Here is a 12,732-nt window from a genome sequence, read left to right on the forward strand (position 1 = left end):
TCACCACAATTATACCCCCGCCGCCGTGACCAGTTCGACGACAAAATACAACTGCCGTCGACCCCGCGCTTCCCAGTCGCATCAGCCAAATCGTCCGCCTGAACGAACCGAAAGCGATCGTCAACATGTCTCGATTTTTCCGCGGCGGAGACGACAGCTCCACCGACTCGTCGTCCGACGAGGAGGAGCTCTACTCCGAGGAGGAGGAGGAGGAGGAGGAGAAGGACCAGGAGGAAGACTCTGATGAGGAGGAGGAGGAGGAGGATGACTCCGACTCCGATTCCGACGACAGTGATGATGGGAAAAAGGCCGGTGCCTCGCGTTTCCTTCGCGATGCCTCTTCAGAGAGCGAAGATTCCGAGGACGAGGAGCGGGTAAAGGTCAAGAGTGCCAAGGACAAGCGCACCGAGGAACTGGAGGCCACCATCAAGCTCATCGATAATGGCCGCAAGATCGGTGACTGGGCTTCTATCTCCACAGGTAAGATGCGCTGAAATGTCGTGGCATACCCGACTGTGCGCTGACATTTCATAGAATTCGACAAGCTCAACCGCCAGGTCACAAAACTACAGGAGGGCGGCAAGACCCCCAAGGCCTACATCAAGACGATTGCTGAGCTTGAGGACTACATGAACGAGGCCGTTTCCAAGCAGAAGGTCACACCCAAGAAGATGAACGCGACCACTGCCCGTGGATTGAACGCCGTCAAGCAGAAGATCAAGAAGATCATCAAGGACTACCAGTCTCAGGTCGATGCCTACCGCGCAGACAACGATGGCTTCATGGAGTCCGAGGAAGAGGAGGAAAAGCCCGCTCCTAAGCCCAAGAAGTCTGACCGGCACCGTGAGCCGGTCGAGGAGACCGCTGAGGACGACGAGGGCTTCGCCACCGTCGGAAAGGGCGGCCGCACCCTGCAATTCACCCCTGAGAGCATCTTCAAGCACCTGCGCAGCATCATGGAGACCCGCGGAAAGAAGAACACCGACAAGCCGGAGCAGATCAAGATCATGGAGAAGCTCAACGAGATCGCCAACACCCCCTACCAGAAGATCCGCGTTCTCCTTACGCTCGTGTCTACTCGCTTCGACCTCGGCACCGGTGGTGCTTCTTACATGCCTATCGAGCACTGGAAGGCCGCCGAGAAGGAGCTTAACCAGCTCCTCGAGGTCCTCGAGAAGAACAAGGACTACATCGTCGTCGAGAACGCCGAGGAGTGGGACGACGACGAGAAGCCTCCTACGTTGGAGAAGGACCAGAAGTACATCAAGGTCCCTGGAAGCATTGTCTCCTACGTCGAGCGTTTGGATGATGAGCTCACCCGCTCGCTTCAAAACATCGACCCCCACACCTCCGAGTACATCGAACGCCTCACCGATGAGGCCGCCCTTTACAACACAGTTGTCCGCGGCATGCTGTACTACGAGTACCTCCTCAAGGATGCCGACCTTGAGATTCCTCAGGAGAGCATCAACCGTATTGTGACTCGCCGCCTCGAGCACGTTTACTTCAAGGTTAGTGATGGCATGTCACAGTGGCGTAAACTCTTTTCTAACTGTGTTTGCAGCCCGCCCAGGTCGTCAAGATCCTCGAGGACAACTGCTGGAAGAACGTCCCCTCCGACGTCGAGTCCGTCATCACCCCGCGCGACCAGGCTCAGGATGCCAGCAATCTCGTCAACGTCCTCTGCAACTACCTCTTCACTCACGCCGAGGGCATTCTTCGCGCTCGCGCCATGCTCTGCCAGGTCTACTTCCTTGCCCTCCACGACGAGTACTACAAGGCTCGTGACATGATGCTCATGTCCCACTTGCAAGAGAACATCCCCAACTTCGACGTCCTCTCCCAGATTCTCTACAACCGTACCCTCGTCCAGGTCGGTCTCTGCGCCTTCCGCCAAGGTCTCGTCTACGACGCCCAGAACACTCTGCAGGAGATCTGCGGCAGCGGTCGCCAGAAGGAGCTCCTCGCCCAGGGTGTCATGATCCAGAGATACAGTCAGGTGTCGCCTGAGCAGGAGAAGCTGGAGAAGCAGCGCCAGCTCCCCTTCCACATGCACATCAACCTCGAACTCCTCGAGTGCGTTTACCTGACGTGCAGCATGCTCTTGGAGATCCCCCTGCTCGCCCAGACCGGCTCTTCGCCCGACGTCAAGAAGCGCGTCATCAGCAAGACGTACCGCCGCATGCTCGAGTACCACGAGCGCCAGATCTTCACGGGCCCCCCCGAGAACACAAGAGACCACGTCATGCAGGCCTCCAAGTCTCTGGCGGCCGGTGAGTGGAAGAAGTCGACCGCCTTCATCCACAGCATCAAGATCTGGGATCTCATGCCCAACACGGAGGACATCAAGACGATGCTCTCCAAGCAGATCCAGGAGGAGGGTCTGCGCACGTACCTCTTCACCTACGCCCCCTTCTACGACACCCTCGCCGTGGACACGCTCAGCGACATGTTCGAGTTGGAGGCCAGCAAGGTGCTTGCCATTGTCAGCAAGATGATCAGCCACGAGGAGCTCGCTGCATCCCTCGACCAGGTCACATCGACCGTCATCTTTCGCAAGGGCGTCGAGCTCAGCCGCCTGCAGAGCCTTGCCCTCACTCTTTCAGACAAGGCGAGCGCGCTCATCGAGACCAACGAGCGGACGCTGGAGCAGCGCACCCAGGGCTCGGCCAACGCGTTCGAGAGACAGGGCGGGCGCGGCGGGCGCGGAGGTCGCGGCGGTGCGAGAGGCGGCAACCGGGGCGGCGCGAGGACGGGCGGTAACCCCCAACGGCAGGCCGGTGGTACCCAGTTCACGGGCGGCGCGTTGGGTGCCGCGGTCCGTGGTTAGAGTGGGGGAAGAGGAAGAACGGAACGGAACGGGCGATCAACGGTCTGGAGGTTTCACGCTTTGTATCTGCATTAGGGTTGGTTGCTTAATCTCAAAATACCGGCCGCGAGGTTCAGATGAGACAGAGCCTTGGCTGGTTAGGTGTTTGTAGCTTCAGGGAATAGAAGCTGATAGAGTCACGACTTGTCCACGATGCCGAGAGTGTAACGAATGTCACGATTTAGCGACTGCATCCGGATTTCTGGTCTACTGCCCGTGACGGCGATGATGGCTTAGGTGGATGCGGAGGCTTGCGGACGAAGAGTTCTAATCAGTGATTGAGCTGCAATCAAATGCTTCCAATAAGTCTGCAAGTGAGTTATCTTTAAGAGCTCCGAAGCCCCATCACGGGTAACCACTGGGCGTTTGAAGAAGGGGTGTGCGCGGAGTGCGGTCGTGTGGTCCTCGCACTGCGCTGAAGAGGTGAAGTGAACTTGCCACAATGTCTCACCATAAGGATAGCTAAGGTTTCTCGTACCAAGTGGACTACCTACGCAGCCACCCACACAGATGTGCACCAAACAGGCAGATAACCTCAGGAAACCATTGTAAAGAGCGTATATAGGCATTCGCTCTCCATACAAATCATTCTCCAGAGGATGGACCACTCCTCAGGCTTTTTGGACTGCTTGCTCACAGCTTCTCTCAACATCGGATCCTCTAGATCCACTCCTTAACCCGCCTTGCTAGCTCAATCGGTAGAGCGTGAGACTCTTAATCTCAAGGTTGCGGGTTCGACCCCCGCGTGAGGCTCAAATCCTCACCGCGATTGGCATAGCCACTCTACGGGTTAATCTTTTGCATATTTATTTGGTTCTTATTTCTTTTTGAGTCTCTTACAATACTCGGCGCATCTTGCGGTACTTCAACTCTTCTCTTTCTGTTAAGGCATCCAATAGTAGGAAGCAGCTCTTCTTTATTTACTCCACTCTTTTAAATATATTTCTTAGGTTGGTTGCTATCACATTAAACAATCAATCCCTGAGCAACATCGCACACAAGTGAGCACCCCGACTGGCTATATGGCTTGCGTAGTATTTCAAAGATCTGAGTCAGGAGGGGGAGACGTGAACGGCAACCAATCTGATGACGGCCAAAATCTAAATATTTAACCGATATGCTAATAGACGGGCAAGACTACCTTAGCATCAAGTTTGGGTATAATTTATCCTAGAATTCCACTGCGTACTGATGTCTCGGTAGTAGGCAGGTGGTCTAGGTAAAGTAGCAAGGTTATAATCTTCTTTAACTCTAAGTTGCACGAGCACATCCCACAACCGAATCTTGTCGGCAAGGAACGCAAAGAAGAAGAAAAAAATTGACAGCCGCGCGGTACACTTTTACTTCCAGGAGCCCTTGTTGCCTCTTTGAGCGGCGACCTACCTGGAAACAGTTCAGCCCACCCGCCGCGGGCGACAGGGAAGCACATTTTTTGATCGGTGCTGAAGGAGGAGGGGCGGCGCCGGTGGCGGCGCGCGCGGGCATGTACAAGGTGTCAGCCGGAAGAAAAACCTCTTTGAACCAAATGTATCCCACATAGATTTGCGAGGGATTTAAAAAAAAAGAACGAGAAATAAAAAGAGACCGGCTGAGTCCTCTTCTCCCTGCATTTCTTTCCCTTCCTCCTTCCCCAAAAGTCATGAGGACGGTAGCCTCCGGCTTGAGAATTCTATCCCAGAGCACTCGCGCACTTCCTCTCAACCCCGGACCTTCTGCGCGCATCGCATCCCGACGCATACCAAGAGCTGTCGCCCACAGCCACTTCGTAGCCGCCATCCCTTCGAGCATTCGCAAGTTCGGCGCTATGTCTGATAGCGCCGCCGAAGAGCCCCAGGCGGCGGCCACCGCTGCTCAACCGACGGGGCAGGCTGCTCCGGCCCAGCCTGAGTTGCCGCCTCTCACGCCGGCCGAGTTCAAGATATACAACCACATGGCGGAAAAGATGGAATACTTTGTAAGAAACGCTCCCTTATCCCGACGTCGGTGTTCATTCTGCCCACAAAGCGCCCCTCGTTCGCCCCTCCCTTCCATTACCTACTCCTTCCCATTCCCCGCCTCGTCGCCAGTCTTCATGGAAAAGCATCCTCGAGACCTCTTAGCCGGGGACGGACCCGACTGACATACCGCCTCGGCAGCACAACTACTTCCGCCACGAGTGGACGCTGCTCCACGACGCCGCCACCAGCGGCCGGCGCCCGCGGAACATGACGCTCAAGCAGTTCCTCGAGGCGGGCCTGGAATTCGCGCGGCACCTGACGGGGCACCACAACATCGAGGAGGTGCACGTGTTCCCCATGCTCGCGGAGCGCATGCCCGAGTTCCGCGGCGGCCGCGCCGAGCTGCTGCGCCAGCACAAGGAGATCCACAAGGGGCTCGACGTCTTCGAGGCCTACCTCCACAGCTGCCTCAACCGCGAGACGGAGCTCGAGCTCGGCGTCCTGCGCGAAAAGATGGACGGCTGGGGCGCCGTGCTCTGGACCCACCTCGACCAGGAGGTCGCCACGCTCGGCGCCGAAAATATGAGGCGGTACTGGACGAAGGAGGAGATGGGGAGGATGCGCATGTGATTTCTTTCTTGTTCCGGTCGCGCGCTCCCTCCCTCGCGTGCGCGCGTCCGCCGCGTTCTGCGGCGCGTTCTGCGGGTCGGGGAAGAGGGTTCTATATGGGTTCGGCGTTTGGGACAAATGATGCCCGGGGATAGCGGCATGGGTCTTTGTGTGTGGTTTGAAAGGTATCGACTTCTATTTGTATCATGAACACTGGAAATACGAAATCCGCATCTAAACTCCCTGCGGGGTGGTCTCGCGCAATCTCGCAACATTCGAGCCCTATTTCTCTCTCCCTGTCTGTCTCGAAGCGAGACAATAGCAGCCGCAACCTCGTCGGTCGCTGTTCTATGCTTGCCCTTTTTTTTTACTCCTCGTTCTGGCGTTCCTCGGTTTCCAATTCTATGCGGACCAGTAGTCCTCTCAAGCGGTCTCCTTCCACAGCTGGCGCATCTGAACGATGCCCGGGATACTGCCCAGCAGGCCGATGCCCATCTCCGGGACGAACCCCTTGTCCATGCTCCAGTGCACCGTGAGCGGGAACCACGACAGCTGCCGCGCGAGGGTCCGCGTCCAGGCGTCGGACCACTCCCTGTACTCGGTGCTGGCGACGTCCTCGCGGCCGCTGCTCACGGCGCTCCGTCGGCGCAACGCCTCGACGGCGAGCCGGCCTAGCTCGCTACCGACGAAGACGGACCAGAACCGTACGCTCCACCGGGCCGCCTTGCCCTGCTGGGCCGGCGTCAGCGGCAGCACGCCTTTGGAGGCGAGGTAGGACGAGGTCTCAAGCGACTGTAGCAGCAGGCACGCCGTCACCTGCAGCCAGGAGATGGCCCTGTCGAGCACCGCGGCGGACGAATCCTGCGCGGCGCCGGCCGCCCCCTTCTTCTCCCCGTTATCGTCGTCGGCGGCGGCGGCGGGCCTCGCGGGCGTCGTCATGAGGCGGCGCAGCCAGAGGTACAGCGGCAGCAGGGACCACAGCCGCATGATGGTGCGGGCCTCGCTGAGGAGGCTGGAGAGGGCGCGAAGGCGAGCGGCGACGCGGATGCCTAGGGAGGCAGCGACGGCGGGGGGCGGGGCCTTGGAGAGGAGGATGGTGGTGTCGGGGGGGAGGGAGAGGGCGAGGGCGACGAGACGGCGGGCGGAGCGGCGGAGGGCGGTGGCGCTGAGGGCGTCGAGGGCGGAGGCGGCGAAGCGCGAGGTGTAGCAGAGGAAGAGGAGGACGGTGTCGATGCCCGAGGGGGTCTGGAAGCAGCGGCTCAGGTGAGCGACGAAGGCGTCGAAGTTGCGGGGGGAGAGGGCGGCGAGGAGCTGGCCGAGGCCATGCTTCCCCTTTCTCGGGCCGCCGGCGGGCGTCGACGAAGACGAAGCGGCGGGGGCGAGGGCGGGGACGGGAGGAGCGACGGGTGCCGGGACGGGGTCGCCGGAGGGGAGGTCGGAGACGGCGGGCGCCTGGTCGGACGTTTCTGTGGACATGGCGGGTGCGCGTCTGTGGTGTGTTGGTGTTTTGTGATGGTAGGAGGGAAGAGAAGGGAAAGGGGCAAAAGGAGCTCGGGACGATCGAGGGTCTGTGACTGCGGGACAGCTCTTCGGAAGGGGCAGGGGAGGAAGGGGGGTATGTTCGAGCTCGGTGTCGGTGGTAAAGCGTTATCCCGAGGATCGGTGGACGAGACGGGGACGGGTGGGCCTTTTGCGTCGAGGAAAAGGGTGACGTGATCAAGAGAAAGAAAGAAAGAAAGAGGAAAAGAGGAATGCCACCATTCAAAAGGCGGTATGAGTGAATAAGGATGGATGAATGGATGGATGAAAAGAACAGAAAGCCAAAAGCAAAGCTGTACTGGCAGCTGCAAGCACGAGCTTCAGGCCGTTGCTCAATTAGACCAACTGGCTGTGTTCATGCGCCGAGGTGGAGGGAAAGCTTGTGGGAGAAGCCGAAACATTGATTAGATACACTACCTAGGCCTAGGTGCTACGGCAGACACCGGTGCAGTGGTCACAGGGTACGGACATGGCGCTGGTGCCGGCGGCGGGCCGGGGCTTGGGGCCTCTATGGTGGCTGTAGTACCGATAGTGATGGTGGTCACCGGCAAATCGAAACTTGCTGAAGGACCTCGGCTTAATGTGATTCGGCAAGCGCGGCGGGTGGGTTTGGTGGGGAGTTACCCCCCCCCCGGATTATGCCTGTTATCAGATCAAATTTTGAAGGCGCACAACTGGTGACTAATTGCCTGGATACACGCATATCTACATGCGTACATAACGTCTACATACATAAATACATGCATACATACATACTGTGCGTAGCTGCGCACATTCACCTAAAGATTGGTTCGGTGAGACTAGTATGCTCTAAGTAACACTGAGATGGGGTGTAAATGACTGGCAGTACATCACCAATTATTTGTCTTGTTGGTTTGCCCAGCCGCACCCAATGAGCGAATATACATGCCTGGTGCAAGTGTACGGTTGTTGATAAACGGGGATTGGACCGTTGGACCGTCGCTACGCGCACAACTGACATTGTGACTGTGTACTCTTTTGTACCACTGCTTCGCGTTTACTCTCAAGTTGACGCCCCCGAGAGGAAACCAATGCACAATTTGTCTTAGGCTGCCTGGGTAGATACCTTGGGCGGATTGCAGCAACTTCATAGTACTTACCCAAGGTATCTAATACGCTAACTACCTAGGCATCGTGCTTGTAAAACGGAAGAATCGGTGAGTACTAGATCCACCAGCTGGTGGGCATCCGTAGGCAACGACGCATCCGCCCCCGGCTAAACACCGGGCCAACGCTCAACGTGATTTCGTGGCAGTCTCGCGTACCAACAATTAACCTGCAACCAAGACAAGTGCGGCGGAGACGCGTTGCAGCCTAAACCAAACTTCAATGTTCCCCATCGCACGTCCCCCTTGTTTCCTCTGATGTCGCTAACGCATTGCAATATAAAGCCCTTAGACTTCCGCCGCCTAAGACGTAGCTCGGCTTCTTCAGGGATTTATTTCCACTACGCTTCTTCCGACTACATTCCTCCTCTCCCTTTTTATTAGGTCAACCTATCGAGACATTGCCGGCCCAACTCAACATGTCCAACACACTCACCGTTCCACAAATGCTAGCCTTTCGCAAATGGCTTCACTCGCTAGGCGACGTGACGCCTACTATCCCTCGTGCTGCCGAGTGGGTGAAGGGACAGTTAGGAAAAGATGTACCCGAGGCAGTGATTCGGTCGATCCTCAACCGGACCAGTCTGCAGAAGTCACACCAGGCCAAAATACGATCCATTGTGGACGACAGCCAAGGTCTGATTAGCGACTTCTATCCCTACGTGAGCTGATCAAAGTCCACCAAAAACTTGGCGTTGATCCCTTACTGATTGTCAAAAAGATGACGGCGACATTGGGGCTCTCGTCCGTCCAGGGTTTGGTAGAGACGTGAGAGCTACGTCCGCGTACAGGTTCCCGAATGCCACGCAAGACTGGAACGCCTCGACACTGACATGGTTGGAGCTGGCCATGCTCTGGTTCATTGAGAAGATCACCAACAAACCCGACTGGCATGTCAAGGTTTTCAACAATGACATTGTTTCCAAGTGGAAGACTGAAGTCATGACCGTCGACTGGAAAGCCGTCCACCTCGAGCATGCTCATTTCAATAACGCCGTGTTCGCTTGGGTCCGTTTCTTCACATTCGCTCGCCTCCTGTTACTTCCCCAAATGCCCTGCTGACGCATATTACAGTGTCTTGCCGAGCTCCGCGAAAAGGCTGCGCTCTACGAAGCTACTGGGCTGGTTCCCGTTTTCGATGCCACGACTGCCGTCATCAAGGCCGACAACGCCATCTCCCTGGAAGTCAAAGAGGAACTGAGAAAGGGAGTGTCAGTCCTCGAGGACGTTCAAGAACATGCAAAGGACTGGCACCCAGGAAGCGATGGCAAAGTCCTGGATCTGGTTCACCCATCTCTTTATCCCCTTGTCTACGGTATCTCTCGCATCGTTCCTGACAAGTCACAAACGCATCTCTCTTCAAGACTCTGTAAAGGCATGCGGTACAGGACAAAACATTCCAGTGCCTGAAAAGAAGCCTGACGAGAGTCGTTTTGCACAGGGCCTATGGTCTTATAAATTTCATTGGCTCCCGTGCGAGGTTGATATCCACGATGACAATCCCGCCATTACTAGCTATATCAACAACCTCCATCCCCAGCACCATGCCGGGCTCTACGTTACGATCGAGAAGGTCATCAAAAAAGCCCTTCCCCTGTGGAATGTCATATATAGGTGGCACATAGACTTTGAGGTCCTCAACGTTCCTTGTACAGAAGCCCGCAGAGAATGTAAAGCCGGGCGCACCAATTACTGCACTCGAGAAAACCGACCATTGGAGCCGGGCGAAGACGAGCGCAATGAGGATGTATATGACCGCGAATCCTCGCAACTTAACAAAGCCTGGTTCGACAGGACCCACCCCGTCAAGAGGCCTAGCGTCCCCAATTACAGCCCCATGCTCCTCCAGCCCAAGGACGTCAACCTTGAGAGAGGCTTCCTCGATGATGCCGACCGCATCCAGGTGATCGTCAAGCTCGCAAATAATCAGCTCACGCCCGAAAAGCCCACCTATGACGGAGGATCCTGGCACATTGAGAGCCAAATCAACGAGCACATTTGTGCCACAGCACTGTACTACTACGATAACGACAACGTTACTGAGAGCCGCCTTGCATTTTGCACCAATGCTAACAAGGAGGATCTTATGGAAGTGTTGTCGTACGGGCAGGATGACATCTCCTCTATCGAGCGCACCTTTAAGATCAGCGGTAGAGGGAATATTACTCAGGAGCTTGGCAGTGTGCTCACGCGTGAGGACCGATTGTTGGCATTTCCGAATGTTTACGAGCACTGCGTGGCGCCGTTCGAGCTAATGGACAAGACGAAAGCGGGACATCGCAAGATCTTGGCGCTGTTCTTGGTGGACCCAGCCGTTCCGATCATCAGTACGGCGAATGTGCCGCCGCAGCAACGGGATTGGTGGAAGGAGGGCTGCATGCCTGATGGCCACTTCGGGCCATTACCCGCGGAGGTTGCCGACATGACTTTTGATGACCTGGACTTCCTGATCAGCCTCGAACGAGCCAAGAAGATTAGAGAGGAACTGATGGCGGAGAGAACGGCGAAATCGCCTTGGGACAGTTCTGACCGCCGGATGGATACTTGGTCTTTCTGTGAGCATTGATGGTGTCAACCGCGTTTCCGAAAACCGGGATTATTCCTGGACCAGGTAGTCTCTGACGAGCGTTAGGGGACATCAGTGACCAGACTCGACAAGGGTTCCGGGTTTCCGTGTAGGTTTGATGAGTCGTTACGACAGCGCGAAATAGAATCGTCTATTCCAACATTCAACTACGTGCTTCCAGAATTATACCCAGCAGCTATCTAGCAAGCGAAACAAGTAAATATTATCTCAAACGAGTCTCGGACCGTATGGATGTCCAAACAACGAAAATCTGCGACTACCAACCCGGTTCCTCGAAGACCACCTAATTAGTCGTCCTAGAGATAGTATGAATTGCCAATGCTGCCGTGTTTCTGAGCTCTGAGCTCGGTCCACGCTTTTCGAGAAACATGGCTCGACTAGCAAGAATCTCTATGGATGTACACATTCCAGTTGTCGGTGGGATGAAATGCCTGGCCGGAGTACCATCGTCTCCAACGGGTGGTGCAGTGATACCCGATAGCCTCCACCATCTCGGCGATCTGGGCAAAACTATCGATGGTGATGTGATGTGTATTCTGCGCCAGAACACGGTTAGCCTCCCTCTCCCTTTCCTGACGTCATTTCGCCTTTTGCTCGTAGGTTTCCCTTCTTGCGTGTTTGATTCCACTCACGTCGTTGCAAAACCAGATGGCAGAACTGTAGCCGCAGCTAACCCGACCACAATTGCCCGGACCCGGGTCGCCCCTGGGCCGGCCCTTGACTGTTTTGAGGTAGTGAATGCCAACTTTGGCCTCGCTTTCATGCACGTAATCCCAGCCGGGCTTCAGGCAAAGGACCTTGTCCGCCGGAAACAACTCGGCCTTCTGGCGTTTCTCGACACCCAACCCTCCATCGCCCAAGGCCGGGGCGAAGGGCGAGTAGTCCGGGTTGATCTGCGCGAGCTCGGCGACGACTTGCTCGACGGTCCCGTTCAGGGTGATCTTCTGCCCGGGAAAGGGCTCGAATTCCCATTTGGGAGTGAACTCGTGAACATCGGTATGCAGGTCAGCCAGGGCAGTGACCTGCAGAGTCGAGGCGACGTCAGCGATGAGGCGGCGTAATTTCGTTGAAGGAGACTGCTTACCAGAATGGCCGGAAGAGCGGACAGGAGAGCAACAAGGTAGTTGGCGCGCATTTTATCCAACGATTCAACGAACACGTCTTCTCAGGAAGTGTATGATAGACTAGTGAGGGTCAGTATACGACGGACAAGAGACAAGGTTTTATATAGAGATCTCTGCAAATCATACACGGAAATGCGGCAGATCTTCTTATCACAAAACCACGACGCTGCTGATATTTGCTGTAAGTGCTTCATCTTGTTGCGTGTGCGGTGGTCGCTTCCAGGCACCTACACCCACTGTTACGAATTGTTTTTAGACTTAAGTAACACAATAATCTTATAGGCTTGAAATAACAAAGCAATGGAGTAAATTTTGATTACTTTTGACGATGAATCAGCAAAGCACACTCCATTTTACCGCTTATCCCCTGTTGGTTGCCCAACCACAGATATCAGAGTGGTGAGAGCTTACACGCGAGGTTGGACATCAACTGAGCAGTCTATTTGTCGTGAAAACGTTAGGATAAGTTGATGGAGGCCTTGAAATCTCGCTTTTCTGAAGTACTCATCCCAGACCCTACTTCTAGAGATGGGTTACACTCTTGTATTCTGGACCCAAAACAGAGCAGCTTTAGAGAGCAGTCGAAACACCTATTGTTGATAGTGAGGGATCACCTTGTAAGACCAAATTAAGAGACGGCCGCATGAATTTCGATGATTGGAACGGGAAACAAAACCCACACGTCTATAATTTACGCACACGAATACTCAGCTAGATCGGACATTGGCACTAGAATGGTGCAACTCAGGCCGATTTTGTTATCCTGCTTGCCAGATGATGCGCCAAATCTATGTGAGGAATCCTTGAAAGGTTTGTTTAACGCTAATTTCCCTACCAAAACTTCAGACAAACACGCAGTCAGATCATCAAAGCAATACGGGGAGGAGAAGCCGTCCAGACACACTGAATCCGGTGTGACCGCAGCGCGACATGACAAAAC

General features: G+C 55.5%; 6 protein-coding genes and 1 non-coding gene across 7 annotated transcripts; 5 read left to right on the plus strand and 2 right to left on the minus strand.

Annotated features, from left to right (window-relative positions):
- Nucleotides 1–125: 125 nt before the first annotated feature.
- GLRG_00219 (eukaryotic translation initiation factor 3 subunit 8) lies at nt 126–2,830 on the plus strand (the record flags this gene model as incomplete). Its single annotated transcript, XM_008090904.1, has 3 exons — nt 126–480; nt 535–1,511; nt 1,565–2,830. The coding sequence occupies 3 exons, from the start codon at nt 126–128 to the stop codon at nt 2,828–2,830; spliced, it is 2,598 nt and encodes an 865-aa protein (XP_008089095.1).
- A 719-nt stretch (nt 2,831–3,549) lies between these two features.
- On the plus strand, nt 3,550–3,622 carry GLRG_13001. Its single transcript has one exon. It is a non-coding gene; the product is annotated as a tRNA-Lys (tRNA).
- A 1,051-nt stretch (nt 3,623–4,673) lies between these two features.
- GLRG_00220 (uncharacterized protein) lies at nt 4,674–5,436 on the plus strand (the record flags this gene model as incomplete). Its single annotated transcript, XM_008090905.1, has 2 exons — nt 4,674–4,823; nt 5,005–5,436. 2 exons carry the CDS (start codon nt 4,674–4,676, stop codon nt 5,434–5,436), a joined length of 582 nt encoding a protein of 193 aa, XP_008089096.1.
- Nucleotides 5,437–5,838: 402 nt separating this feature from the next.
- GLRG_00221 (peroxin 11C) lies at nt 5,839–6,891 on the minus strand (the record flags this gene model as incomplete). The annotated part of the gene is made up of 1 exon (XM_008090906.1): nt 5,839–6,891. One exon carries the CDS (start codon nt 6,889–6,891, stop codon nt 5,839–5,841), a length of 1,053 nt encoding a protein of 350 aa, XP_008089097.1.
- A 1,609-nt stretch (nt 6,892–8,500) lies between these two features.
- On the plus strand, nt 8,501–8,752 carry GLRG_00222 (uncharacterized protein; the record flags this gene model as incomplete). Its single annotated transcript, XM_008090907.1, has 1 exon — nt 8,501–8,752. The coding sequence occupies one exon, from the start codon at nt 8,501–8,503 to the stop codon at nt 8,750–8,752; it is 252 nt and encodes an 83-aa protein (XP_008089098.1).
- Nucleotides 8,753–8,930: 178 nt separating this feature from the next.
- GLRG_00223 (uncharacterized protein) lies at nt 8,931–10,647 on the plus strand (the record flags this gene model as incomplete). Its single annotated transcript, XM_008090908.1, has 3 exons — nt 8,931–9,089; nt 9,156–9,396; nt 9,446–10,647. 3 exons carry the CDS (start codon nt 8,931–8,933, stop codon nt 10,645–10,647), a joined length of 1,602 nt encoding a protein of 533 aa, XP_008089099.1.
- Nucleotides 10,648–11,045: 398 nt separating this feature from the next.
- Nucleotides 11,046–11,803, minus strand: GLRG_00224 (uncharacterized protein; the record flags this gene model as incomplete). The annotated part of the gene is made up of 3 exons (XM_008090909.1): nt 11,046–11,204; nt 11,301–11,690; nt 11,753–11,803. The coding sequence occupies 3 exons, from the start codon at nt 11,801–11,803 to the stop codon at nt 11,046–11,048; spliced, it is 600 nt and encodes a 199-aa protein (XP_008089100.1).
- Nucleotides 11,804–12,732: the final 929 nt, after the last annotated feature.

The sequence above is a fragment of the Colletotrichum graminicola genome (genome assembly GCF_000149035.1).
Source record: "Colletotrichum graminicola M1.001 genomic scaffold supercont1.1, whole genome shotgun sequence".
In the NCBI taxonomy this organism is placed as follows: domain Eukaryota; kingdom Fungi; phylum Ascomycota; class Sordariomycetes; order Glomerellales; family Glomerellaceae; genus Colletotrichum; species Colletotrichum graminicola.